This window comes from Bubalus bubalis, chromosome 14 (genome assembly GCF_019923935.1).
Source record: "Bubalus bubalis isolate 160015118507 breed Murrah chromosome 14, NDDB_SH_1, whole genome shotgun sequence".
Classification (NCBI taxonomy): domain Eukaryota; kingdom Metazoa; phylum Chordata; class Mammalia; order Artiodactyla; family Bovidae; genus Bubalus; species Bubalus bubalis.
Genome location: NC_059170.1, coordinates 21,433,378 through 21,461,320, shown reverse-complemented (window position 1 = coordinate 21,461,320; position 27,943 = coordinate 21,433,378). Strand labels below are relative to the sequence as shown.

General features: G+C 48.3%; 1 protein-coding gene across 11 annotated transcripts in view; it reads left to right on the top strand.

Moving 5' to 3' along the window:
• DNMT3B (DNA methyltransferase 3 beta) overlaps positions 1–21,850 on the top strand; it is a 34,215-nt gene extending 12,365 nt beyond the window's left edge. For 3 of the 11 annotated variants that reach the window (XM_006064398.3, XM_044927736.1, XM_044927735.1), the window contains exons 3-23: positions 489–550; positions 2,019–2,126; positions 3,011–3,136; positions 3,790–3,999; positions 4,960–5,118; positions 6,973–7,080; positions 7,903–8,047; positions 8,590–8,649; positions 9,664–9,789; positions 9,921–9,965; positions 11,105–11,184; positions 11,479–11,591; positions 11,978–12,161; positions 12,614–12,698; positions 13,495–13,640; positions 13,969–14,059; positions 14,377–14,525; positions 15,546–15,631; positions 18,087–18,156; positions 18,840–18,958; positions 20,276–21,850. In XM_006064398.3, the coding sequence (XP_006064460.1) occupies positions 489–550; positions 2,019–2,126; positions 3,011–3,136; positions 3,790–3,999; positions 4,960–5,118; positions 6,973–7,080; positions 7,903–8,047; positions 8,590–8,649; positions 9,664–9,789; positions 9,921–9,965; positions 11,105–11,184; positions 11,479–11,591; positions 11,978–12,161; positions 12,614–12,698; positions 13,495–13,640; positions 13,969–14,059; positions 14,377–14,525; positions 15,546–15,631; positions 18,087–18,156; positions 18,840–18,958; positions 20,276–20,417 (2,414 nt within the window). In that variant the 3' untranslated portion in view covers positions 20,418–21,850. Of the gene's footprint in view, positions 1–488; positions 551–2,018; positions 2,127–3,010; positions 3,137–3,789; positions 4,000–4,959; positions 5,119–6,972; positions 7,081–7,902; positions 8,048–8,589; positions 8,650–9,663; positions 9,790–9,920; positions 9,966–11,104; positions 11,185–11,478; positions 11,592–11,977; positions 12,162–12,613; positions 12,699–13,494; positions 13,641–13,968; positions 14,060–14,376; positions 14,526–15,545; positions 15,632–18,086; positions 18,157–18,839; positions 18,959–20,275 lie in introns of those variants that run through there. The other 8 variants (XM_025263655.2, XM_025263654.2, XM_006064400.3 and 5 more) reach the window with 6 other exon arrangements.
• The last annotated feature ends 6,093 nt before the right edge of the window (positions 21,851–27,943 follow it).

Genomic DNA, 27,943 nt, shown 5'->3' with positions numbered 1-27,943 from the left:
TCTGTGGGAACACCCTCTCCCCTTGCAGCTGGGCCTGTCATTTTTCTGGGAAGAAATAGAGGCAGCGGGCATCTCAGGCTTGCTGCCAGTCCCACCCTCTCTCTTCCCCTCTCCTCTGCTGCTCACATCACCTGGGACCCTCTCTGCTGAGATTTTCTGGCCCAGCTGGTTTGGAAACCCCTGTATTGTCTCATCCTGCTGTCAAGAGAACTCTTCAAGTTACACCTTCCCATAGAACTTTCTAGAGGCTGAAAGTGTTCTCTTTCTGCATTGTTCACATGACCGTGAGGAGCCACACATGAGTACTTAATGTGGCTGCGATGGCAGGCACCGGGTTGCTCCTTTAGTGGAGTTAGTGGCCACTGATTTGGGCAGCACAGGAAGGAACTGTCCAAGGGCTAGGATTTAACCCCTGAGGATGTCAGTGGGTTTAGGGAGACCAGGAGAGCCCCTTCTTCACAACAGACTCTGGTTCCTCCTTCTTCCAGGCCGCAGATCAAGCTCACGACTGTCCAAGAGGGAGGTCTCCAGCCTGCTAAGTTATACTCAGGTACTGGTTCTGTGGTCACATTTCTGGGATTCAGGGGAACTCTATGGTTTGCATATTAAGTAGGGGACCTGAGGCCCACTTAAACTGATGGCCAGCAAATACTTGCTGAATGAGGAATTTGAACATCGCTAGGTACACAGAAGACTTAGAACAACCTCACTTAGAATGGCATTTGCTGCTCTCACATGCTGAGTTTTTGAAATGAATGTTTTTTTCAATCTGGATGATCAATTGAACTGATAAATTTCTACTGTAACAAGATTTTTTTTTTTTATCCCTGAAAGGAATCCAGCTTGCTCATGGTATGTTTTGAATTGGATCTATTTTAGAATTTAACATCTATTCATGAGGAAAATAATGTATGATTTTATTGCTTATAATATACCTGTGTCTGGTTTGATAGTAAGATTGTGTGGCCCTGTGGCCTCAAGGATTTTTTTTTTTTCATTTTGGAAAGAACTTGCCTGCCTTATTAGGGGATTTTTAACAATCATTGAAATATCTTTTACCAGTGTTACAATGTCAAGGTTTCTACTTGATTAGTTTTTTTCCAACTTGTAGCTTTTCTGAGTTTTTTTTTTTTTTTTTTTTTTACTCATGACACTATTTATGCTTTCTGTTTTCCTATGAATCATATTAGTTTTGTTAATTCAGGTCATTATCAGGCATTGGGGACAAAGTCATGGTTGAAAGTTGTAGACAATGAAAACTCCCCCTCATACGTACGGCTTGTCTTGTCCTCATGGTGGACCACAAGTGGGCACCCAGATAATGAGGATCAGGAGCTGAGGGGACCTGGTAGGGACAGCACTGGAACAGAGGCTCAGAACAGCTGTTCTGATCTCTTGGAACTTCCTCTGTGCCCTGCCTTGGCAAGCATGGATTACTTGATTCTCACTATAACTCTGTTGTGCTATAAGGGAAGAACCATTGTGCCAGTTTTAAAGAGAGGAACGGACCCACTCAAGACCTTAGTTGGCAAGGGAAAAGTCAGGTTCTTAACATGCTGGCCAGACATCGGACCACTCCCCACCTCTTTGGCTCTTGTGCTGAGTTTTTGTTGAGTTCGGTGTGCAGCATGGGATGTGTACTCGACACAGGACTCGTGCCATTTCTTCTGGGTCATTGTATCAGGAAGCATCTTCCTCAAGCCTGTTTGCCCCAGATGCTGTTAATTGTGGAAATTGACCAGGTCTCCCTGCTGGGCATAGCAAGTTAGTCTAACCATGAAATCATGATTTTGAATGCAGGAGAGACCCCAGTAGAATTAGGAAACCAAAGAAAAGGTGTCAATGCAAAGGGCATCTGAAGCCTTTTGTGCCCATACCTGTAAAATCTTTTGAACAATATGAGGTTGCAGATCTTTTAAAGTCACTCAGACCAATATTGTTTTCAATATGACTGACTCTTCATGTTTAAACTATCTTGGTTATATGACATCTAAATTCATAATTTTTCATTTATAAAGGACCTGACGGGTGATGGAGATGGCGAGGGAGAAGACGGGGACGGCTCCGACACTCCAGTGATGCCAAAGCTCTTCCGAGAAACCAGGACTCGGTCTGAAAGCCCAGCTGTAAGTGTCTACCCCTGAGCGGAGGCACTTCACACACACACGTGCCTGCATTAAAAGCCTTGTCTAGGATCTCCCTGGAGGAACTTTGAACAAATGTCCTGAAATTGGAAAATGACAGCAAACCTCATTAATTATGATTGAGATGGTTTTCACATGGCAGTTCTCTACTTTTCTGGGGAGCATTCTAAGAAGTGCCAGGGGTGTAGTTTACAGGTGGATGACTCCAGGCTACCCAGTTACCTTTGGGACCAAGTTGCTTCTGTAGGTGGATTCTATGACTAAAATGTCTGGAAATGGGAAGGCAGTTATTGCTCACGATCACCCAGCCTGCTGTTAGGAAGCAGACTGACACTTGGTGACCGTGGCATGTGCCACTGATAATCCTATGCAGCACATGATGTCTATCGTCCTGTTTTCACAGATGACAGAAAATGCCAGTAGTTTACCCATGGTTAAGCATTAACTTCTTGTGTGCAGGATTTGAACACAGTCTGCAACACTCAAGTTCATGCCATTTTGAGAAGAAAGCCTAAGGGAATTCTCATCTATCTTGAAGAATGCAACAATTGTAATAATGCTTGCAGGAAAGAAGTCTTTGGGAATAAATGGATTTTGTCAGTTCAGTTTGCAGGTGCCAGTTTCAGCTGTACCAGGTCAAGTAGGACCTGCTGTGGATTGTCAGGCAGCCCTGCCAGCCACGCTGCCCCCTTATTCCACTCGCACTAGGGAATTCAGGGGTGGGAAGTCAGACCAGAGTGACTCAACCACCGCCTTCACTCCTGTTGGCCTGAGGCGGCCTCTCAAGCGTTGATCCCTGGGCCCTCGGGCTGAGCCTCCAGCCTCCATTCACCAAAGGCCTTGTGCTTGTCCTCTCCTGCTTCCAGGTCCGAACCCGAAATAACAGCAGTACCTCCACCCGGGAGAGGCACAGGCCCTCCCTACGTTCCACCCGAGGCCGGCAGGGCCGCAACCACGTGGACGAATCCCCCGTGGCGTTCTCAACTACCAGGGTTGGTTCCCTAGATGCTCAGATCCCTACCCCCCGCCCAGTCTCTTAACTGGAAGCTCTGCCCCTCTCACCACACCAAGTGGCTGCTGTTTATATAACCTGCTTCCTTTCTTCACCCTCCTCTCCCTTTCAGGTTCCTGCCTTTCCTTTCTCTCCTGGGAGCTAGCTAAGCTCTCCCTAAGCCTGATGACTTCTCTCCTGGCCTAATCCCTAGACGGAACCCTGGTGGGAAGTGCAAGAATTCCCTGTGGACTGGGTCCTTACACTTCCTCAGAATAAGCTCAAACCACTGATTTCAGAGCTGTCTTGTCTCCTTAGTATCTTCAGTGACTCTTCTAGAGCCAACCCCATGGGTTACAGCAACTCTAAACTCCTACGGCAAGGCTAGGCACCAGGAAGCCCTCTCTGAGCATCACTTGTTATCCTGTCTTGGTCCTTAATTCTGTCCTTGTTCTTCTGGAAGTTGTTTCTCTCCCCACTTAAGGGACACTTACTTGTTCCTGGAAAACTAGCCCTGTTGGTCTCTCTTCCATTAACTTATGTCTCTGCTTCACTTCTGCTTGACTGAGAAGCAGTGGGTGCACCTCTGTCTCTGGTCGCCGCCCCCCCTGCCCCGGTCTGCTGTGGCCCATGCTATGCGTCCTGTGTTCACAGTCCCTGAGGCGAAGGACAGGATCCTCTGCAGGCACGCCATGGCCGTCCCCCACCAGCCCCTACCTCACCATCGACCTCACAGATGAGGATGTGGTGCCGCAGAGCAGCAGCACGCCCTACGCCCGCCTGGGCCAGGACAGCCAGCAGGAGAGCATGGAGTCCTCGCAGCTGGACACAGACGGCAGAGATGCAGACAGCACTGAGTATCAGGTACCGCTGTGAAGGGCTGAATACAGCGAAAAGTTACCCAGAGGTGACTTAAGACTTTTTGTCACTTACATCACAATAATTGATTCATTCTCCAAGTGCGTTTTCCATTTGTCAATTGTCGCTTCCTGTATCCTTATCTCAAATTGACTCAGGCACCAGATTAGTTTCCCTCCTAAGTTTTTCTGAACATTTTGTACTTAGAAATGTATATACATAGATAATCCATAATTCTATTCATCATGTGTGTATATACACGCAGTTTTTGATTGGCTTCTTTAACTGAGGAACTGAAGTTGCCCCACTTTCGTGTCTACTCCATCAGGTTTTGTTCATCACCAACCAGTTGAGCTTGTTGGTTTCACTCAGACTTTGCTATAAATGTATTACTCTATGTACACATACCGTGGTAGAAATCTGTTTTCCGAGTACATGACTTCAGAGTAAATCTTATGCATTTTAATAGCTTGCATGATTCCCTTTTACAGCAAGCTTTTTACGTGCAAATGGCCAATTTTTTTTTTTTTACATTCTAACGACTTGTACTATCCCATTTGATGGCCTGTGGGAATATCCAGGATTTTTACTCGATTCTTCCCATGAGTTTTCAGTTTTTTGTTTTTGTTTTTTTTGACTTGGCAGCTTAACATGTTTCCCAGATACTTGGCCAGATATTACAGGTGACATACTGTAGATCCAACCTATAAAAGCTCATGTTCTTATCATGCAACCAAACCTGCCTATCCTCCGCTCCTTATTTCAAGCAATTCTCCTGAGTTTTCAACCAGGAAGTGTTGGAAGGGGTAGGGAATTTCCTGAGGAACTCTGCCTGCACTTGCAGGAAGCCCTGTGCTGGACTCTTAAGGCAATGGCCATCAGGGTTGGTGGGACAGGGAAGGTTTTTCCTCCGTCCAGCCAGTCTGTCTCATTGCGATTTCGTTCATGTGGTTTTTCTTCTTGCAGGATGGGAAGGAGTTTGGAATAGGAGATCTTGTGTGGGGAAAGATCAAGGGTTTCTCCTGGTGGCCTGCCATGGTGGTGTCCTGGAAGGCCACCTCCAAGCGGCAGGCAATGTCTGGCATGCGGTGGGTCCAGTGGTTTGGTGATGGCAAGTTCTCCGAGGTGAGTCCAGGATGAGATGGGCCTTACTTAATGGGCTTATGGACAGAGCCAGGGTTTCCTTCCCTTACTTTTACAGTTGCCTGCTCTCTGTGATGGATGTGGCTCAGTGACTCCGTGTGTCCAGGGGCTCATACCGGCCCAGAGCCCTGATCCATGGTGACTTGGCCTCCAGTTATACCCGCCCAGAGCCCTGGTCCATGGTGACTTGGCCTCCAGTTATACCCGCCCAGAGCCCTGGTCCATGGTGACTTGGCCTCCAGTTATACCCGCCCAGAGCCCTGATCCATGGTGACTTGGCCTCCAGTTTATTTCTCTGTGGCAGAGTCACCAGTATAGGTTCTGAGGGGTAAGAGTGGCCACCTGGGAAAATACTCTCAAAGTATTCCATTTGAGAAGCCTGAAAGAGGAAGAGAGGGGTCTCTGACTTATCATTTAGCCCTGGGGGCCGGGACATCCCTGGCTGGGCTTAGAGATGAATCCAGGGTTGCTTGGTGACAGTTATGAAAATTCTTTGGAGATTTCAGCGTTTCTTGATTTTGATATTAGCCATTTAAAGCTCATCTTTCTTATTGAGAATCTGTGTTGGGGGTGAATCAGGTTGATTTGATTTTTCCACCTTTGAAGACATCTTCTTAGACTCCAGGTTTGCTTAGAATGCAAGGAACAATACTTTTCCTGTGATGTTGTCTTTAGCTCATCCAGAGCTAAAGTGTGTCCAGAGGTTAGGTGAGGAACATCCAGTGTGTTCAGAGGTTAGGTTAGGAACAAGTTGGCAGGTTGGCAGGGATGGAGGCAGGTTTGAGAATGAAGAACCAGCTAGTAGGTTGAGACTCTGATTTTCTTATTGATCTTTCCCATTAGCAACAATGTTCTCAAAGGGTAACAATAGTATGACCTGGAGTCTCCCTGATAGGGAGAGTTCACATGTAGAGGTCCTCTCTGGCCAGCAGGGGGCGCCAAAGGACAAATATCTGGGGCCTGTGCGCACGCACCCCGCCCCCCCCCCCGCCCCCCCCCCCCCCCACGCAGCTAATTACAAGACAGTGGGCAATGACTTGTGTGAAATGAAATGAAAAGAAACATGGAGGGTTTGTAATTTCTTTGGCGAGTGACATAAAATGTGCTTAGCATAACCGTATCTGATTCTAGTAAGATGCTGTTGTCTTAGCATTACAGGGTGTGATTGCAATATGGGGCCTGGTGCTTAGGCTGTAGGCTGTATGGAAACAGTTTGGCCTTGCGGTGGCACCTGCGTTTCCATGCACAACTGTTGAACTGCAGCGTCTTTTCATCACTGGTGATGACACCCCTGTGGGTGATCAGGCTTAGATATGTGAATAGAGGTGATCGTGAGTGCCATCACTGGGGAGAATGAGACATTACATGTCACTTGAGCTCTGAAACCTGAATGCCTGGTTTCATCTCATTGGCGGCCTGAATGGTTCATGCATGACCTGGGGACGTGGGAATGAGACTTTTAGATCGTTAGCCCCAGTGGAATTCATGTATCAACAAATCATAATTACTAAAAAGAGCTTAACTCTGTGCCATGTACTATTCTCTAATCCCATCCCTTAGCTCACTTAATAAATGGCTGAAATAAATAGTAAATAGTAGTCATAGCTATTTGTTATGCTTAGGAAGGAGGTAAGAACATGTACCAAACCCTTTGAAAGTTGGAGCATCCATGGAAAATTGTAAAACTGAGCTGCAAGGGGGCCACACCAGGGACTATTTAGGTCATTTGATCTTAAAATATCTGTGAACTTGATCGTCAGAGATAAACTCATTAGAAACCCAGGGTACCCCAGATACAGGCTGTGGGTGGAGGTTGATGACAACTTTCTCTTCTAGATTCCAGCAGATAAGTTGGTGGCATTGGGATTGTTCAGCCAGCACTTTAACCTGGCGACCTTCAATAAGCTGGTCTCTTACAGGAAGGCCATGTACCATGCTCTGGAGGTAACTTGGCAGTGGGTGGCTGAAGGAACATACAGAAAGCCAATTCAATCCACAGTGTGGCCAAGAATGACTCAGAGGGGACCTGGGCAACCAGAAGGAGGAGGTTAAAAGATAGCGGTCTAATAGGCTATGCTGAGAAGGGAAGGAAGGGGTTTGAGACTGTCCATAATTTCCCAGTGCCCCGCTGATGTCTGTCTGAATTGCCCTCTGAATGAGGAAGGAGGACCCCTGGGAAGTAGGAGGCAATATCAGCATTAGTGAGCAGCGATATTAGCATTAGTGAGCAAGCTTTTGCAGAGCTTGTGGTTCAAAAGGCCAAGACTATGCAGCTGCTGAGGTCAGCTGCTTCCTCCCCTTGTCCATGGGACCCGTCAGGCTCTGTCTGTCCTCTACCTTCAGTTGGGTTTGCAGTGATCAGTGTCATCTGTCCAGCATGTGTGAGACCAAGCACTAGGCTTAGTTAGACATTAAGGCTTCACCGCCACACCTTCATTAATAACTTGGAGCTTTCTCAGAGACCATGAGACAATGCTGACTGATACTTCTGTAGCTGAGTGGCCCAGCTAATTCTGACCTGACCACTCCAGTTCTCTACAGGGAAGAGATCATATTTGGTGCCTCTGTGGGGAGACTGAACGCTCCTTCGTGGCCTGTCCCTGCTCCTCCCTCCCTGTCACATACCACAGCTCAGGACAGCTGTCTGGCTATGAAAGGGCCCAGTGTGAAGGGGAATGAGGCCCCAGCAAGGGGAGTCCCTGGGTGGGGCAAGCCAGGCAAATACCCATCCTGCCTACTTATCAGATTCTATCTCTGTCTCGGCAGAAAGCCAGGATCCGGGCTGGCAAGACGTTCCCCAGCAGCCCTGGAGACTCACTGGAGGATCAGCTGAAGCCCATGTTGGAGTGGGCCCATGGAGGCTTTAAGCCCACTGGGGTCGAGGGTCTCAAACCTAACAATAAGCAACCAGGTATGAATGACACCCTGTGGCACACCCATGCCACACTCCTGGTGAGAGCACCCTTGGGTGGTGCAGTCATGCCTGCTGCCTCTCACCTCACCCCGGCTTTCCAGCAGTCAGTTTTCCCTGGCTGACTAGTTAGTTTTTTCCCAAAAAACAGCCCAAACATTTCTAGTTTCAGTGGCCACTTTTCCTGCTAAACGGTCAAGTACAGATAATTGAGATTGAATCTGTTCTGAAACTTCAGTAAACAGTCAAGGTGGAATGTACACTAGCACCTTATTTATTTATTTTTTTTAAGGGGAAGAAATTAAGCCCTTAATATTGGAGAAAACTAGGAAAGTGTTAAAAAAAAATCCCTCAAAACAACCAAAATCTAGGTCACCTCCATTTAGAAAGGGGCACCATTCATCCTCAAGTTGACCAATATCGCAGTGCCTCCATGTTTAGACAGCTGCTTTCCTGTTACTCTTCAGAAATCCAGGATGTCTTCTCATCCTTCCATTTAACGCAGTGTTTTCTGTTCTGTTTTGTCCCTCCCCCCCAAAAAGTGGTTAATAAGTCGAAGGTTCGTCGTACAGGCAGTAGGAACTTAGAAGCCAGGAAACACGGTATTCCTTCACCATCTTTTGACTATGCCCTCTTTTCTCTGCACTTTCTTTCAATCTGTTTGCACATAAAGTACTCTGAAAAGAATCAAATCTGTTTAAAAGTCACCCTGAACTCTCACCTTCCCCTTCCCTCCAGCCCTCACAACTGCCTTCCAGGTGACTGGGGTTGGGTGTGCACGTCCTTCCAGCTCTTCCTGTACACTGGTTGGATTTCTACTTTCCCTTCATTTCTCAATATTTATGGTATAAGCACTGTAAAATGTCATTTTTTCACTAAAGTGTCCTTATTAATGGCTGTGTAATTTTCTCTCCCAGGGACAGAGTCAAATTAAGCCATGTCCCTTAATAGATTATTCTGTGTAGATTGAATAAAAATAGAATTTATAGAAATAAAAACAGTAGCCACCTAACATAATTCAGTGTTTATTGGTAGCCACATCAAAAAGCTTAAATTAATACTGATCATACACTTAATCTGTTCCCAGCATTTAGTACAAAAAACGATAGTCCTCTTTTCAATATCTTGCTTTAAGTGTCTTAGAACATCTCAACTGGGACACCAAGTTTTCATTACAAACAGTTGATCGGTGTTTTCACCGATGTCCAACTTGTTCCAAATGGACTAGTTAATGGGATCTATCAAAAGTTTTAAAATGTGCATCAGATTTAAATTAAAACACAGTCCCTCAGTCACAGTGGTGAGAGATTGCTGTTCTCAGTAGCTACCTGTGGCTTTCAGCTTATCAGAGATCTCAGGCAGAGTTGGTGGCATCTGTAGACTGAGCTGGATCTGGAGGATGCATTTTGCACCTATAGCTGTTTAAGGCCCTGTACGTGGGTCAGGCACGTGAGTTTCAGATAACGTTGTCCTCATCCAAGTTGTCCATAGAGGGGCCATGTGACACCCAGCAGGTCACAGCCAGATGCAGCTGGCACCCAGGCCTAGCACACAGGGTCCTGTGCTCCCAGCACCCTCCTCCCACCCAGCCGCGGCTGCCTTCTCACCTTTCACAGAGAATAAGACGCGGAGACGCACAGCTGACGACTCAGCCACCTCTGACTACTGCCCCCCACCCAAGCGCCTCAAGACAAATTGTTACAACAACGGCAAGGACCGAGGAGAGGAGGACCAGAGTCGAGGTGACTGTGGGGTGGGGAGGGGAGGCTGGGGACCCATCCATTCTCAGTTGGCTGTGGCCAGGTAGGGAGGAACACCCAGCACAAGGCTCTCTGACCTTATCTTTTCTCATCACCTTGTCTTTTCTTAACAGAACAAATGGCTTCGGATGTTGCCAGCAACAAAGGCAATCTGGAAGGTAACGCCCTCTCCCTTGCTGGCTTCCCTTCCTCAGTGGTGCTCCCAGCTAGTGCTCCAGTGCTGCTGGTCTGCCCTGCCCTGCAGAGGTTAACCCCAAACTCTGCCTTGACCTCAGGGTGAGGTGTGGACACCTACCTTACTCAGGTGCTACTTAGAATGAGTCGCCTGATTTTCACTGAGGGTGATTCCTAAGGTCAGTGGGCACGAAGGATGCTTGGGGACAGGAAGGAAATGACACTTGGGCCAGGAGAGTCACAAACCTGAAACCACCGTCTGTGGCCTCTTTAGCCCTTAGCCCCCTGAACAAGCACTGCAACTGGCTCAGAGGTGGAAGACTGTCATTCTCAAACCAGCTCAGGTTCCTTTGCCCTGGCTGGGAACCCAGTACACTTCTAATGGATCTCGGGATGTGTGACAAAGGCTGTCTGTTGCATCCTCAGCCCCATGTCTTTAGTCAACATATGAAGTGGTTAGTAACTTCAGGGTCAGAAAACGGCACAGCTGCTGACCCAGGGAGCCCACGTTTGGAGCAGACCCTGACAATCCTCGGGACATGGACCCATGATCTTCCCCAGTCCTCAAGACTCCTTCAGCCATCTGTCTGCTTCCTGGATGGGTGTGGGGTGAGGGTCCTTGGTATTCGATAGGCCCGGCCCACTTGGTCAGATCTGTAAGACCCGCTGATGGGACGTGAGGCTGGATAGCCTAATAGGAAAAGGACCCTGGCTCTTGAAATCACAGATTATAGTCTGTGTGTAGGATTGGTCACAGTCAAGTCCTATCCTAGGACAACGGGCAAACTGGCATGACCACAAATTCCTCAGAAGTGCCAGTCTGTGTAAAGTCTTTAAAGATTTTCATACCAGACTCTCCAAGCATATGCCTCTGCTGGTGCAGCTACTTGTTGCCCCCCTGCACACCTAGGTCCCCCCACCCCCAACCTGCCCCAAGCCCCGCGTTCTTCCTTCTGGGCCAATCCTTTGCCTGTCTTGTGGGACCTTCTGCTTGGAGCTGTTGATTTAACCCTCTCCATGTGGGATCGAGGATGGTTCCAGAGACAAATCGTTGCATAATCCTAGCATGGAGTAAAGCGCAGTGAGACCCAAGGCTTTAGCAGCGGCCTTGTCTTTCTTACAGATAGCTGTTTGTCCTGTGGTAGGAAAAACCCCGTGTCCTTCCATCCTCTTTTTGAGGGTGGGCTCTGCCAGACATGCCGGGTAAGTCCAATCCCCACCCTGAACTTTCCCACCCCCTGCCTGTTCCGTGACTTCCCGTACTTCCTCAAAAAAAGCCTCCCGAGTGTAGGCAGCAGGAAAAGTTCTAGGGGGGCCGATCACCCTACCCTTCCCTCCCAGGGGTCCTGGCCTGCATACCCAGGCCAGTAGTCCCTGTTAAGAACACCAAGCCACAGCGACCTGCTGTGTGGCTGCGTCCGAGGGCCGACAAGCCCGCTGGACTTGGCTGGCTGTGCCCGGCCTCCGGCTTCACAGGCGTCTCTCTCTGGCTGCCAGGACCGCTTCCTCGAGCTCTTCTACATGTACGACGACGACGGCTACCAGTCGTACTGCACCGTGTGCTGCGAGGGCCGCGAGCTGCTGCTGTGCAGCAACACGAGCTGCTGCCGGTGAGCCGCAGGGCTCCCCGGACGGGTTCCAGGCCTGGGCATTGGCGCCTCGCTGACCGGGAACCAGGGCCCAGAGCCAGAATTATTCTGCGGGGGCCTGTCCTTGAAGTGCTGTTACATCCCTACAGTAGCACTAGGATGTATGGACAGGCTCGGGCATGAGAGAGGAGGATCCAGCACCCCCAGAGCCCAGCCAATTCTGGGCATGGCATGGGTCCCCAAGGAAGAGGTCGGTGTTCCCCAAACATAGGCCGTCCCGCCCTTGGGGAGGGGCAGCTAGGGGCCTGAGAAGGTTTCAGCCAGCACGAGCCATCTCCATGGGGAGGGTGGGTTCACAGGAGAGCCATCTGATGACAGGCATCCTCCTCTCCCGCTGCCTGGCACAGGTGCTTCTGCGTGGAGTGCCTGGAGGTGCTGGTGGGCGCGGGCACGGCGGCAGAGGCCAAGCTGCAGGAGCCCTGGAGTTGCTACATGTGTCTCCCGCAGCGTTGCCACGGCATCCTGCGGCGCCGCAAGGACTGGAGTGTGCGTCTGCAGGCCTTCTTCACCAGCGACCCCGGGCTTGAATATGTAAGCCTGGCATCCGCCCCAGTCTGTCAAACAAAGCTCCGCTGTCCAAAGGAGCATCTGTCTCAGGCTGGAGACCCAGGCGGCTCTGGGGTTCTTCCCTCCCCTCTTTCTTGGCTTGGGTTTTCAAGGGCCTGCTGAAGAAATAAGATGGAACTGACCCAGTCTTAGTTTTAGTAGAACTGCAAGGGGGAGGGAAGCCTTTGACTTACTCTCAGGTCTGGCTGAAAGTGGCTTTTCCTGGCTGAATGCTGTTGTTTATGGAGGAACACATCTGGAGTAGTGTCAAAGTCTCACTGTTCCATGTCCTAAGGGTAGAAGGGTCATCTGTGCTGAAGCTGCTCAGGGCATCCCAGCTCAGAAAGGTTAAAACACATGGCTTGTTGCCCCTCAGGAAGGCCAGCCCCACCTCCGCACCTCCACCTCTATGACGTCTATTTTTATTAACCTGGCAGGAAGCCCCCAAGTTATACCCTGCGATTCCTGCAAACCGAAGGCGGCCTATTCGAGTATTGTCACTGTTTGATGGAATTGCAACAGGTGAGTTTAGAGCTCACCTAGGGATGCTTACCTGCTTCAGGTATCTGATTTCAACATTAGGAAATGTGTAGGAATCTTGGAAAATTATTTTGTTTCATATCATAGATATATTGGAGATTAATTCTGAACTCATCATCCAGTATCTTGAGTCTTGGTTCCTTTCCATTTCCCCCATGTTTCCCATGTATAGAGTTAGCAGAGCCAACATGTGTTGCCTCTGGGGGCTTTGCCTGATTCATTTCTCAGAAGTGCCCTATAATATATTGTTAGGAACATTTCCCTTTTACAAGAGTAGGAAGCAGTGAGAATCAGTTGCTGTGTATTTAGCATCACTTATATTAATATGTATTTTTGTTCACCAGTGTCCACCTGCCTAAAATACTGACAGCTTTAAAAGACTCCCAGGTCATCACCAGTGGCTTGTTTTCCCCTCCCTTTGGGGAAAGTAGGTTCTAAAAAACTATTTGTGTTTGTACAATGGCTTATTCTCACTGTAGCTTGCCAGAAATGTATTTGATTGTCTTGGAGTGGTTGGTGCTGGGCATTGGCTATGCACTAGTCAGTTTTGGTACATAACGGCCAGAGGACACAGCAGAGAGTCTGGGGAGCCCAGTTTCATTGCTGACAGCATGGCTTCCCTTGAGGACTGCCATGATCTTTATGTCTCTGGTCTGAGTTCTAAAGATTGTCTGGAGATGGCTTCCAGACAATCACTGGAAGGATGGGCCCTGGGCAGGACAATCCTGATACATTTTCTCTTCCCCTTGACAACCGCCTTCCCCTCCCCCTCCCATAGGGTACTTGGTCCTCAAAGAACTGGGCATCAAAGTGGAGAAATACGTGGCCTCCGAAGTGTGTGAAGAGTCCATTGCCGTTGGCACCGTTAAGCATGAGGGCAACATCAAATACGTGAATGACGTCAGGAATATCACAAAGAAAAACGTGAGGGCAACACCCACTTCCTCTTCTCCCTGAACCCCATACATCCTTACAACCAACTGGTCACCTTCTACCTGCCCAGGGTTGTGGCAGAAGAACAGCTTTGGTTACATCCATCTGTAGTGTTAAGCTCACAACTTGAAAATCCTTCATATGTAAAGCAATCTCAGAGAAGCCTGAGCTTTTGGATTTCTTGGGTCAAAAGTGAAGCTGGGAAATTTAAATGACCAAGCAAGACTTGGAAGTGGGTTTTCTTCTAGCTAGTTACCTGGAATCCAGGCTGTTCATCTCTCCATCCCCAGCCCCAGCCCTGACTGTTTTTCTCCTGCAGATTGAAGAATGGGGCCCATTTGACTTGGTGATTGGTGGAAGCCCATGCAATGATCTCTCCAATGTGAACCCTGCCAGGAAAGGCCTGTATGGTGAGCATCCCTTCTCACATAGACCCCAAGAGACCCTATGTCCCCTGACTGCTGGCCAGGAAGAGTGCCCTGAGAAGGAGCTGTTAGCTTCTGGCCAACTGTACTTGTTGGTTCTGTTCATCCCTCATTGTGACTCCTCAGTTTCCAGAGATAAAAATGAATCTCGCATGGCTGATGCCTGGCTTTCTAGATGGTGGCAGGGAAAGAGGACAGTAAGTCATCAGCATAGCTAGTCCTTGGGAATACATTGGTCTCAATATGGAAGAGTGGGCTGAAGGGTTTGAACCTGGCTTTGCCATTGTCTTTCGTGGGCTCAGAGGGCACAGGCCGGCTCTTCTTTGAGTTCTACCACCTGCTGAATTACACTCGCCCCAAGGAGGGTGAAGACCGGCCTTTCTTCTGGATGTTTGAGAACGTGGTAGCCATGAAGGTTGGCGACAAGCGGGACATCTCTCGGTTTTTGGAGGTGAGGACGTCTGGAGTCTTGATTCTCAGGGTAACACAAATGGGAAGGCCTTGCTGGCACTGGGGTGAGGGTTATTTCCAGGGTTGGAATTGATGGTTTCCCGTGGAGGGCGTGGCTAGTTGTGAGAGTATGTGGGAAATGCTTGATCTCTCACCTCACTCCAAACCCACTGAAGTCAAGATGATGAAACTAGCATACTTTTGGAGGCACCATGAGAGCAGACCAGACACTTTTTACTTGAATTTTTCTCACCCGTACGCTCAGAACTTCTGCTTTAGGGACCATAAGAAAGATAATTACCTACTGCTTAGTATGCATCAAGCAGGGTAGTAAATACTATGTATTTACATATATGTATGTATGTATATAAGCCTCCCAAGTTGTGCTAGTGGTAAAGAATCTGCCTGCCAATGAGGAGGTTTTGATCCCTGGGTCAGGAAGATCTTGAGGAAATGGCAACCCACTCCAGTATTCTTGTCTGGAAAATTCCATGCACAGAGGAGCCTGGCAAGCTACAGTCCATGGGGCCACAAAGAGTAGGACATGACTGAGCACAGATACACACACACACACATAGACTTACTTCCCCCCGACTTTAAAGCCTCTGCTCTACTAGGGAGGTTCTGGAACTGGTTGGTCCATTCATCATGCCTTGTGAACGTTGACCAATCAGTGACAAAAGTCAGATTTTGCCAGCACTGCATTTGCATAACCAGCACCTCATCCATTTTGCTGGGTTTCAGTTTTGAGCTGCCTTTACCACCCGTACCCAGAGCTTCTGTAATGATCTGACATGCCCAGGGAATACCGCCTCTTAAGCAGCAAGTCTGATCTGGTCTCTTTCCCCACCATTAACAGAGAGACACAGGCTTGGTCCTTCAGAGAGATTCTTGAGGGGAATTGGTCAGTCCCTTGCCTGGCAGGAGTCATACCTCCCGCACAGTCAGGGACAGCCATGTCAACAGCGCCACCTGCATTCTGCCCTGAGCTCCCAGCAGCTGCCCTGTTCTCTCCCCACAGTGTAACCCAGTGATGATTGATGCCATCAAAGTGTCTGCTGCTCACAGAGCCCGATACTTCTGGGGCAACCTGCCTGGGATGAACAGGTAACAAGGGGCTCCTGGTGGGACCAGTAACAGCCGAGTTAAATACAATGGTGTGAGCCATAACCACCAACTCTTAGGAGAGAGACACATTGGAACCTTGTATAAAGAGCTGCTCTGCTGAGAAAGGCCTCACCTTCTGCTTCAGACCAACCCTTAGTGTTATGGTTGAAGCTTGTTAGGCTGTACAGCGACTGCCTGAGACTCAGGCCAGGATTCCACAATATACTTGACTCCTGCTCTGCCCACAGACCTGGTGCTTAAACCTGGTACTATGTGCTGGAGCAGGCTTTGTCGCAGCCAGGGACATTGATGCTTCTCCACCTCCCTGTTGTGTTCCATTGGGAAATGAACTTTCCCAGTCTCCTTACCTCCAGGATGAAGTGATGATCCCTGGACCAGACCTGAGGTGACCAATCAGGTGGCAGAGTTGAGATAACTGTCAGTAGCCCAAAGCCTGTCTTTGGATTTTCTTAACTGAGTTCTTGACCCAACTTTTCATTAGTCCTGTCATGTTGAAAGCCAAAAAAAAACAAGTGGTATTACTGACGATTAATTATCTCTTTCATGTGGCTTCAGGGAGAACCACCTGCTAATTAAGATACCAAATGTGATGATAATAGGACTTGCAAATGAGTTAGCTTCAAAAAAAGATTCCTTAAAAGGAAGTGTTGGAATTATAACTTTCAGGCATTTAGCAAAGTGTGGACAGAGGTGAGAAGGTACTGGAATAGCTTGGTATTTCTGTTGGGTATCTGACATTTTCGTTTGGCTGATCTGCCTGTCAGATGGAGCAGTGTCCACGTCTGGACCTGCTTCTTCATTCCACTCCTCAGCTCTCGGCCCGCCGGGCGCTGCACTCCCTGCTGCCAGCTGTGCTGCGACAATGCCAGGCTTGGCTCTAACAGCGCTGACGCTGCCGGTGGGGTAGGCACAGGAAACACAGACAAATTCAGGGTCAGGGCTGGAGAGGGCACTGGAAAAGTTGATGGGGAGGCTCCTTATCCCAGCAGGACTGGAAGAGAAGGAGCAGAGGCATGAAGTTCAGAGGGAAAAGGCCAGGGGTCATAGTCACAGGGTGTTCGCAGAGCAGCTCCAAAAACAGTATTTTAGGAGTCAGGGAGAGGAGCGCGAAATAGGCCAAATTACATGAAGCCTGTGACCATGGCAACAGTTAAATGTACTCTGGCTCAGGGAGTTCAGCTGAGCTTTTCGTGCATGAGATGTGTTTCTGGTTCTCTGGGATTTTTGGTGGAAGAATAGACATTATGAGATGAGAACAGAAGTGGGGAGGCAGCTCAGATGTGGTTCAGAGGAGGACAGCTCTGTGCTTGTGTTGGTACCAAGAGGTACCATCCACATGCACTGAAAACAATGAGCGTGGTGGCTCCAGGAAGGTGTCCTGTGGAATTGCAAAGAGGGATCAGATTCTAGATACTGGGATTTGCAGAACTTTGTCTGAGTTGGGATGAGAAGTGAGCTGCTACAGTTGGGATCTTAGGATCAGTGACTCAACATCAACCATAGGTCACAGACCAAATCTAGCCCTTAGACTAAACACCTTGGTTTTTAAGATTTCAGTCCTAGAATCAACAGAATGTAGGGCAGGGCTGTGAACGCTTAGTCCATGGAAGAGTTGGGAATGGAGAGAGGGTGAGGTCAGTGCGGTATTTTGTGTTCAGTGGCTCCTCTTGTGGGCACCGTGTCCAATCTGACATCTGATTTCTTTTTGGCCTCTGAGTTCCTTACCCAGGGATGCTGTGGTGGTCATCAACCCTGTGCATTCAGACCTCTTCCTAGTTTTCTGCTTTGGACCTGCTTAACCACTTCAGTATCTAAAGTTCTATCCATTCTCCTTGTCAAGCATCTGTTTGCCTCTCTCTGCATTTGCAGGTTTCAATGGTGAAAGTTACAAGGGGAATTGTGGCCCTTAATGTGAACCACTTAACTACTGTCCTTACCTGGACCCCACTGTTAAAGCCTCCTGAGGCTGCGTTCCAGCAGTAAGCCACCAAATCATGGGTTTGATGTACTACTTGTATTGAGTAGACCCACAAAGACTTAATCCAGGCTCCTGAGGCTCAGAGATGGCAGAATTTGCTCAGGGTCACTCATTCAGCCAGTGAGCAGTGGGGCTAAGACTGAAGTGTCTCCTGACCCCTCTAACCATGTGCTTCACCATCCTGCTCTCTTCAGTGAAGGAGCTTTGACCACTGTTAGCATTCGGTAAGGGGAGCATTCACTGCTGCACCTGGGGCTTCCTGCCCCAAGCAGCTAGCCTGTCCCTGACTTGACCCCCAGGCTTGTGCTCACGCCTGGGCCCTTTTTATCATATTTCTATAGCAAGTTCATGGCCAGAGCACATTTTGCAGCTTGGGCTCTCACTCCCAGCCTGGGAGGCACCAAGCCAAGGCCCTTTTCTGGGCAGTAGGAAGTAATGGGTTTTGGATGTTCCCAGGCCTGTGATAGCATCCAAGAATGATAAGCTCGAGCTGCAGGACTGCCTGGAGTTCAATAGGACAGCAAAGGTAAGCAGTGCGCTGCCTGGCCCACCACTTGGTGACCTTTCAATGGGACTGAACCTTGGTGTCCTCCCCCCACACGACTCCCTGGTGCTGGGCTTCCTTCCCCACACAGTTGTTCTATCCCATCTTCAAATAAAGAGGAGGAGGGGTTCTTGATAAAGAAAATGAGAGAGGGCAACTAGACTTTCCCATTGGGAATGCACACTCCATGGAGACTCCCAAGTGAGAAATGAGTACACTTTTGCAAAAAAAAAAATCTGCTATTAAGTCATAAATAATTCTATTAATATCTCCAGAAACTTAATTTTCAAAGCTTCCATTAAGCTAAGTTCCATTCAAACCCTGCTTGACCATCCTCTATAATCTGGGGGAACTTTTCCTTTTGCTTAATCTTGCTTCATCAATAACTGTTTCCTTGACGCCCATCTGATCTCATTCATGGACACTTTTGTTTATCTCTTGTTCTCTCTGAGGCTGGTCCTTCCTGTTCATTAACTTCTTGGCTTTTGTGGGAAGCACAGAGTGTGTCCTTCCATCTCTCCTTTTCTCGTTCCCTATCTGAGCCTGGCCCTGCCACCCTCTCTCCCCCACCTGCCCTCCCTCCTCCACCTTCCTTAGGTGCTTCTGAGCCTTGACCCAGAACCGTTCATTCTGTGCTCACTCCATGATGTCATTTTGTTCTCCAGTTAAAGAAAGTACAGACAATAACCACCAAGTCGAACTCGATCAGACAGGGGAAAAACCAACTTTTCCCTGTTGTCATGAATGGCAAAGAAGATGTTTTGTGGTGCACTGAGCTAGAAAGGTGAGCAAGGCTGTTCGTGGAAAGGGGAATCAAGCAGACAGAGAGAAAAGGGGTAGAAACCATGGTTAAGGCCAGCAGCATGTTCCATGTAGTCTCACTGACCTTCTACGTTAGCAGGGCTGGGAGTAACCTTTCCAGTTGGTGCTTATTTCCTAGCAGAAATGGCAAAAGGGCTGTGGTGGTGAGGAATCTGAAACCTGAGGCCATGAGACAGCACATCTGTCTCACCTGGCTGTGTTTCCCTGGCATTTGCCTGCCCTGACATGCTGGGACCCTAGGATGTGTGAGGATCCAGCTAAAGGAAACTCTACCGGCAAGCCGTTGCTTCTTTCTCAGGATTCCTCCTGCTGAGTTGCTTGTTCCAAAACTCCTTAGCCAAAGTCTGTCCTGCCCCTTATCCATTTATTTGGCTAAGTCTGGATTTTATCTATTTTGAAGAACCAACTCTTTGATTTAATTTCTCCTGTTCTGCATTTAACTTTTTTTTTTTTCTTGTTATATTTTGTTATTGTGATGAGACTGTAGTAAGGGTTGTGACATTCCTCTTTACATTTTTGGCAGTGTCTTAGGGTTATTTTGATAGAGTATTTTCACTGCAGATAGTTTAGTTCTATAACTGGATGTATTTCTTGGTTTAATTCATAGTATGGACTGTAAACCTGGGAAAGAGTGAGGGCCAGTGTATCTGTAGCCTCTTTCCAGACCTGTACCTCTTCTCCTGTGGTAGAATGCCACTCAGGAGGCTGTTGGTATATTTCGTTGCCATCTGCCATTTAAGTCCAGCTTGGGCCTTGATTCAGCAATTTGCTTTGAAGAGGGAAAGAAAATGCAGGATGCTTCAGTTTACTCATGGTCAATTACCTGAGCATCTGATGATTAGAAAAAAGATCTGCTTTGTGAGTGTCCCTATTCCTTAGTATGGCAATGGCTTAACTTTCTAGCCTTTTGTGATGTGAAGATAGGTACTTGTCTGCTGAGTGGCTGGCCATCTTGGCATTCATTCAGTCATTCATGCAAGAACAGTCCAGCGAGCATCATGTGGCAGCAGTACAGTGCAAGCGTGCACAAGACAAGTACCCTCAAAAGAGGGACTGTGCCCTCATGACAGGCATCTGTGAGCCAAAGAACTGGTGGACTTGACCTCTGGGGGTCAAGAGGGGGCTCACGGGAAAGCCTGGCGGAAGGGACGGGTCCAAGGGCAGGAAGAGCAGAGCTACATGGGCTGCCTCGGCCAGGAGTCTCCCAGAGGCGCTAAGCATGCTGGTGGGAGCGCGTCTGACTCCCTGTCTTTTCACTCTGGTACCCTCCCCCACCCAGGATCTTCGGCTTCCCTGTACACTACACAGACGTCTCCAACATGGGCCGTGTGGCCCGTCAGAAGCTGCTTGGGAGGTCCTGGAGCGTGCCTGTCATCCGACACCTCTTCGCCCCCCTGAAGGACTACTTTGCCTGTGAATAGTCCCCCAGGCACCAGGGCGTGTGGGCAGAGCCACAACCCAGGAGCTGCAGCCCGGCTCTGCCCTTGCCAGCCCGGCTGTGCTTGCGGGGTCACGCCGAGCGCCTCGTTGGGAGCAGAGCTGCCTGTCCCCTTCCTGGGGACCCCGAGGGGCCACCCCCTTGTGCACAACACAGACCTGGCCGCTCGGAGCGGCCAAACACGGTGCTCATTTTATCTTCTCCTGAAACTTTAAAACTTTAAAACTTGAAATAGGTAGTAAGATGGCTTTTTTTTTCCCCCCTCCTTTCTGGGTTTACAGCTCAGAGAAACGATGGCTAAGATACCAAAACCACAGTGCCGACAGCTCTCCAAGACTCAGGTTAATGCTGAAAAATCACCCAAGACAGTTATTGCAAGACTTTAATTTTTTAAAATGTCTGCGGCTCCTTGTTTCCAGGAGTGTGCAGTGGTAGACAGGTAGCTAAGGGACCTTTGAAGGGCCCAGTATGGTTTTTTCCTAGGGCTAGATAAGAGGACATGATGTCCATGTCTGTCTTGAGTTTTTCCCTGGCACGTCGTCGTCCCCACCCGCCCCGCCCCGCCCCCACCTCAGTGTAAAGGGCTGGGATCTCTGGCCCATTTAGAGTATTTTCCACAAGGATGATGATTTCAGCAGGGATGACATCATCATCACATTCAGGGCTATGTTTTTCCCATAAATCCGAGGGCAGGGCTACCCCTAGCTAAATCCCTCCCAGTGACTGCAATAGAACCCTCTGGAAACTCAGGAAGGGGTGGGCTGGGTTATAAGCTGCCATATATTGGTATAGACAGGTATGGCTTCTCACTGTCTTCCCCCTTTATACCCATGTGAGAGGAGAGGAGGAGGAAGCTTACATGAGACCCTTCCCCACCCTACCCCGCACCCCTCCAGGCTACTCTGCAGGCACAGGTCCCCAGTGTGACACCCCATCTTCTCAGCCAGGGGCAGAAGCACAGTCCTCGCACTTTCCCCTTCTCTAAGAGACTGCAGGGGGAAAACTGCAATAAAAGCTCAACCCTCCCTCCCTCCTGAGATTTTAAAGTCCTTTTTTATTCCGTGATGAATCGATAAATCTTTTTTTTTTTTTAGGGGGAGTGGGAGGTCAGACAAGCTGCATTTCAGAAATGCTGTCGTAATGGTTTTTAACACCTTTTACTCTTACTGGTGCTATTTTGTAGAATAAGGAACAATGTTGACAGGTTTTGTGGGAGGTTTTTTTATATACTTTTTTTTTTTTAATCTCAGACTTCTATTTTTGTTTAAACATTTTCATAATTTTTTTTGTAACTGGAGCCACAAGTATGGGGAAAAATTGTGCCTTGTTTCAACAGTTTTGCTAATTTTTAGGCTGAAAGATGACAGATGCCTAGAGTTTACCTTATGTTGAATTAAAATCAGTATTTCTCTAACAGTCTGGTGTTCCTTTTGTTCTTTTGCAGATCAAATGGGTGGGACATGTGGGGGAAAGTGGAAAGGTGGATGGTTGAAATAACCTCCCTTCAATAACCCACCAGTGCCTGCGAGCCGAGTCGTGCATGCACACTAAGTTGCCTCAGTATCATCCGACTCATTTGCTACCCTATGGACGATAGCCCAACCAGGCTTCTCTGTCGTGGGATCCTCCAGGCGAAAATACTGGAGTGCTTGCCATTTCTTTCTCCAGGGGATCTTCCCAACCCAGGGGAATGTCTTCTGCATTGAAGGTGGATTCTGAGCCACCTGGGAAGCCCTTTTAAGTACCACAGGTGACCCCCAAGTCTAGTACCATGGTCCCCAAACTCCAATGTATCAGCATCCCCTGTAAGGCTTGTTCAGTGGAGAACATGCCCTACTGCTAGAGTTTTTGATGCATTAACTCTAAAGTGGAGCCTGAGAATTCGTTGGTGCCTGTCCAAGGACCAATCTGGGATAGTGAATGGATTTCTAAACCTTGTTTCCCCAAATAAATAACAAGTTCATTGAAAGCCTTGATGTCTGGATCAGTCATGTCCAGGTCATTTCTCAAAGCTATTGGGTAGCTGGTTGAGATGAGTCAAAAATCCCAGGGCTGATCGTCCAGTTCCTTGTCCCTTTGTAGGCTTCTCCTGCACTTTGTTCCACCACTCCTAAGTTGTCATATCATAACTGAGCCATGGTCAGTGAGGGGTCTTGGCTCCAGTGAGGGGAGACTCCTTGGGAAAGACCAGGATCAATTTTTGACAGCTGCCTGTGGCCCCCCAGTTCTTTGGGTGGACTGTCTTTCTTGCCCTTGGTAAGCTTAATGTTGCAACTCCCTTCAGTAATTCACCTGGGTTCACCCAGCCATGTGGCCCAAAGCCCCGAGTCCATCATGTCATAATTCTGTGTCACTACCTCTAGCCTTTGGTCAGTGAAATGGTCCTGATGAAGAATCTAGTAGCTTTCCAGAGGTTAGGATTGGTCATCTGGTTCCTTTAGGGAGAAGGCAATGGCAATCCACTCCAGTACTCTTGCCCAGCGAATCCCATGGACAGAGGAGCCTCTTAGGCTGCAGTCCATGGGGTCGCTAGGAGTCGGACACGACTGAGCGACTTCACTTTGACTTTTCAGTTTCATGCATTGGAGAAGGAAATGGCAACCCACTCCAGTGTTCTTGCCTGGAGAATCCCAGGGATGGGGGAGCCTGGTGGGCTGCCATCTGTGGGGTTGCACAGAGTAGGACACGACTGAAGTGACTTAGCAGCAGCAGGTTCCTTTAGAAGAAAGAGGGATGCCCTTGTGCATCAGTTGAATATCTCAGTTGTCACGAATCTGAGCCTCAGTATCTTCGCTTAAGATTGGTTATAATCAATGTCACCTCCAAGATTAAGTTTGCTGTTCAGTCGCTCAGTTGTGTCTGACTCTTGCAACCCTCTTATTGTCACCCACCTGGCTTCTCTGTCCATGTGATTTTCCAGGCAAGAATACAGGAGTGGGCTTCCATTTCCTTCTCCAGGGGATCTTCCCAACCTAGGGAATGAACCTGCGTCTCTGCATTGGCAGGCAGCTCCTTTACCACTGAGCTACCTGGGAAGCCCACTATTGGAGTGATGGGCCTTAAAAACTCAAAAGCAAGCTCAGAAATAGTCTGGCCCAGAGTTGGAATGGAGCATGAGAAACTGTTTTTAGGCACCACTAGGCTAGAATAGTGGAGAAGGCAATGGCACCCCACTCCAGTACTTTTGCCTGGAAAATCCCATGGACGGATGAGCCTGGTAGGCTGCAGTCCATGGGCTTGCTAAGAGTCGGACACGACTGAGTGACTTCACTTTCACTTTTCAGTTTCATGCATTGGAGAAGGAAATGGCAACCCACTCCAGTGTTCTTGCCTGGAGAATCCCAGGGACAGGGGAGCCTGGTGGGTTGCCATCTATGGGGTCGCACAGAGTCAGACACGACTGAAGCGACTTAGCAGCAGCAGCAGCAGGCTAGAATAGAACAGCCCGGGTGCAAGTCACCATGGTGAGATGTTGGCAATTAGCAAGCCAATCCTGCTGGTGCTCTGCTCAGGTGTTCAGGCCCCAGGGGCCTTGGCTGCCTTATTAAGCCATCTTGTATACAGTGCTGCACCAAGTGCCAGGACAGGATGAAGCGAAATAAACAGCCTCGGCCTCGAAACCCCAAGAGAGGAGATGGACTAGCCATCCAGGTGAGGGGCCCTTGGGTGTTGTGGCCTGCTTGGGAGTAGGCTTAAGGGGAGACCTTGGAGGGTCTGTGGGGGCAGTTCTCTGTTTTCTCAAGATGGGGGCCGGGTTTGGATTCTAGGACTGGAGCCAAGTGGAGAATGTGATGGACATTCTGATCTTGGGGAAGTAGTTGGGGTTTGTACCTCAAGTAGACCTTTTCTGAAAATATCTTCTGGTTGCCTGGGGCTGTATCTGGGGGCTCACATGTATCACCTGGGAACTTTTCAAAGGTGAGGATCATAAATCCTACCTGCTTCCTAGGGCTGCAAGGCTCTAACCTGGGTAAGTTGTTTTGCCTGGTGCCTGGCACACAGTAAGCCCTCACATGTACTGAATGGCATTGTGATAACAAAACCCTGATAGTGATGGTAACATCCAATATTAATGTGTTAATAAAATCTTAAAAAAGGACAGGTAATTTTCATCTAGGTGTTGCAAAAGAGCTGAGCAACAGCAGTATTTGGTGCTGAAATTGTGTCCATCACCCCACCCGCAACATGTTTGGGTCCCCTTGCTCCTTGTTAGGGAGAGTATGTGTGGGTGGCTTTGGAGTCTGGCACCCCAGAGATCTGTGAAAGGGATCTTCCCTGGGGGTGCTTGACTGACCTCTGAACAGTTCCATGATTATTTGGTGGGGGATCAGCACTGGACAGAGGGGGTCCCCCAGCCTACCTCAGTCAACCGGTCTTTTGAGTGATTTTCTGTTCCAGGCTTGTGCTTGGCTGGTCCTTAATTCCTTCCTGCACCCAGACTGGATGCCTCTCCTTGCTTTATCTCCTCCTAGCTTGTGACCTTGAATGTGCTCCGTAGCCACTCTGAGCCTCCATTTATGCAGCTGTAAGACAAGGATAATAACTTCATAAGGCTGATGTGTGTGAAGCTCATGCAGAGTGCTTGTGGGTAGTGAGTGCTGAGTACACAACAGCTGCTTTATTGTTTACTGTTTAGAGTCCTCCCAGCAACCCTGAAGTGAGGCAGTGGTTACCGTGATCCCAGGTAAAAGAACTGAGACTCAGATGTGGGTATCCAAGGCCACACAGCCAGTGCAAAGAAGTTGTGAATTGAAATCTGTTTTGTGAATCCATTGGTCTCCCGTGCATCTGTGTATGTGTGTGTGTCTGGATTCTGAAGTTACCTGCTGCCCTTTGCAGCCTATGATAAAATTGACCTTCCTTGCTTCCTTCTCTTACTTTTTTTCAACTTACCTTCCTTCTCTCCTTTCTGCCTTCTATCCCTTCTTCTGTTTAACTTTATTACTGGATTTGGTGGCTGCTTAACTGAGTCTTTGCGCATGTTGTTCTCTCCCCAGAACAGCCGTCTCCCTTTTGCCTGGTCCTTCAATTCTCACCTCTTCCAGGAAGACTTCTTTGCCCCCATTCTAGGCAGCACTAAGAGACATTCTCTAATCTGTCCTTCCCTGTGGACTGATAGGAGAATATCTCAGCACAAAGTACTCTGTATTATTTCTTATTTTTGTACCCATCTCTTCCATGAGCTTGTGAGGTGCTTAAGGCAGATGAGCCCTCCTAACACCAGGTTTTAGTTCAATAAGCTTGTCATACATTTGGAAAACTCAGGTTTGAAGTCATAGTTTTTTATTTGTTTTCGAGGAGGAGACTTACAGTTTAGAGATTATCGCATATATTAAAAGTCACTTAAAAGCACATAGTAAAATCTCCCAACTTTGTCCTACTGGATGGAAATTCTTTTTTCTTTTTACCCTCTGGTCTTTCACAGTTAGAGCTTAATGTGACTCAGACAACCTTGGCTTAACCCCCTTCTCAGAGAGGAGGGTGGAGCCTAAGTAGGTCACATGGCCCTTTCTCATCTCTTTGGGGCACTGTTGCCTGGGAGGGCAGATGAGTTTTATTTCTGAGGCTCTAGCTCAGAGACCTATGATGTCCTGTGTCTCCAGAACCAGGTTCGAATGCTAGTCCGACACCTGAGGCCCTTCTTGACTTGACTTTCATTTCCCACACCCAGTCCTCCCCCACCCCAAATGGCTTTCAGGTACTGCTGACAGCATATCAGTTGACAGAAATTGAATATTGACATCAACTGAAAGGGACTTTGAAACCATTAACATTGATTGAGCACATACTATGTGCTGGGAGTGGTCTAAGAACATTCCATACATCTCATTTGATTCTAACCCCTAGCAGAGTCAGGATTTGAACCCAAACCTGGTGGCTTTGCTACTTACAAAATTTACTAAAAGCGTTGGAAACTTAATATCCTTGTGTATAAGTTGGGGGTAATTAACACAAATGCCCAAATCACTTATGACTATTCAATTATCCATATAGTGCTGCTATTACTACTATTACTATAATCATTTGTTACAGGGTTCTTTGCTGCATCCTTTTGTCTTTCTACCCTAACTCTCGCTAGGTTAACATCCTATATTTTAGGGCAAGTTATCATCTCTAGGAAGCCTTCCCACACTGTTTAGGTGAGGTCAGGTTTTCTCCTGCTGTATACTCTTGGAGCGGTACTTACCAGCAAGACAGCCCAGCAGTACTGGTGGTTAAAATATTGAAATGCCTCCAGACCAGTTGATAAAGAGCTCCTGTCCCAGCTCCCTAACCCATTCTTCCCTGAGCACCTCCCCCTGCGTCAGCAACTACTTGGGTGAGACCCAGCCCAGAAGAGGCCTCTAGGCCCCTACTCCTTGCAATGCAGGTGCTATCTCTCCTGCCACAGCCCATTCCTGTCTAACGAAGTCTGGTTTGTAATTAAACATGCTCATTGTGCTTAGTGGTGTCTGACTCTTTGCGACCCTCGGGACCGTAGTCTGCCAGGCTCCTCTGTCCATGGCATTTTCCAGGCAAGAATACAGGGGTAGACTGCCGTTTCCTCCTCCACGGGATCTTCCCAACCTAGGGATCCAACCAGTGTCTCTTACGTCTCCTGCGTTGCAGGCTGGTTCTTTACCGCTGAGCCAGCAGGGAAGCCCTTGTAATTAAACAGTGATGTGTAATTAGTTATGTGCTTTGCCTTCCCTGACAGATTGGAAACTTTAAGAGCTCAGAGGGTATGTCTGTTTCTTGGTCACTGCCAAATCCCTAGGGTTTGATTAATCAGGGAAAAGAAATATTTGCTGAACACATGAATCAATGATATTTTGACCAGAAAACCAGCTCAAAACTTGGATCAATCTTTGTGATGCAGGGCAACTGATCTCTCTGACCCTCAGTTTTCTCTTCTGTTAAGTGGGTGTAACTCATTCTTTGAACAAGTCTCTGCTGCTGCTGTTGATGCTAAGTCGCTTCAGTCGTGTCCGACTCTGTGCGACCCCATAGATGGCAGCCCACCAGGCTCCCCCGGCCCTGGGATTCTCCAGGCAAGAACTCTGGAGTGGGTTGCCATTTCCTTCTCCAATGCATGAAAGTGATAAGTGAAAGTGAAGTCGCTCAGTCGTGTCCGACTCTTAGCGAGCCCATGGACTGCAGCCTACCAGGCTCATCCGTCCATGGGATTTCCCAGGCAAGAGTACTGGAGTGGGGTGCCATTGATTATCAGGCTCTTGGACACCGTGGGAACAGGATTGAGAAGATTCTTGCTTCCGTGGAATTTATGGAAAAGCAGACAATAAAGGCATAAACAATTAAACGAGATGACTATACTAAGAAAAAAACGGATGATGAGATTTACAGGGTCATTCTAGAAAAAAAAGTCGCAGAATATGTCTCTACTGTGACTTTTAAGTCCTTCCTCAAAGCGCCTATCGATTTTTTTTATCTAATAATCCATTTTTTTATGGAAATTCATTGTAAAACCAATTTTTTGGCTACTGGGGTGGAGAATTTGTAACTGGATCC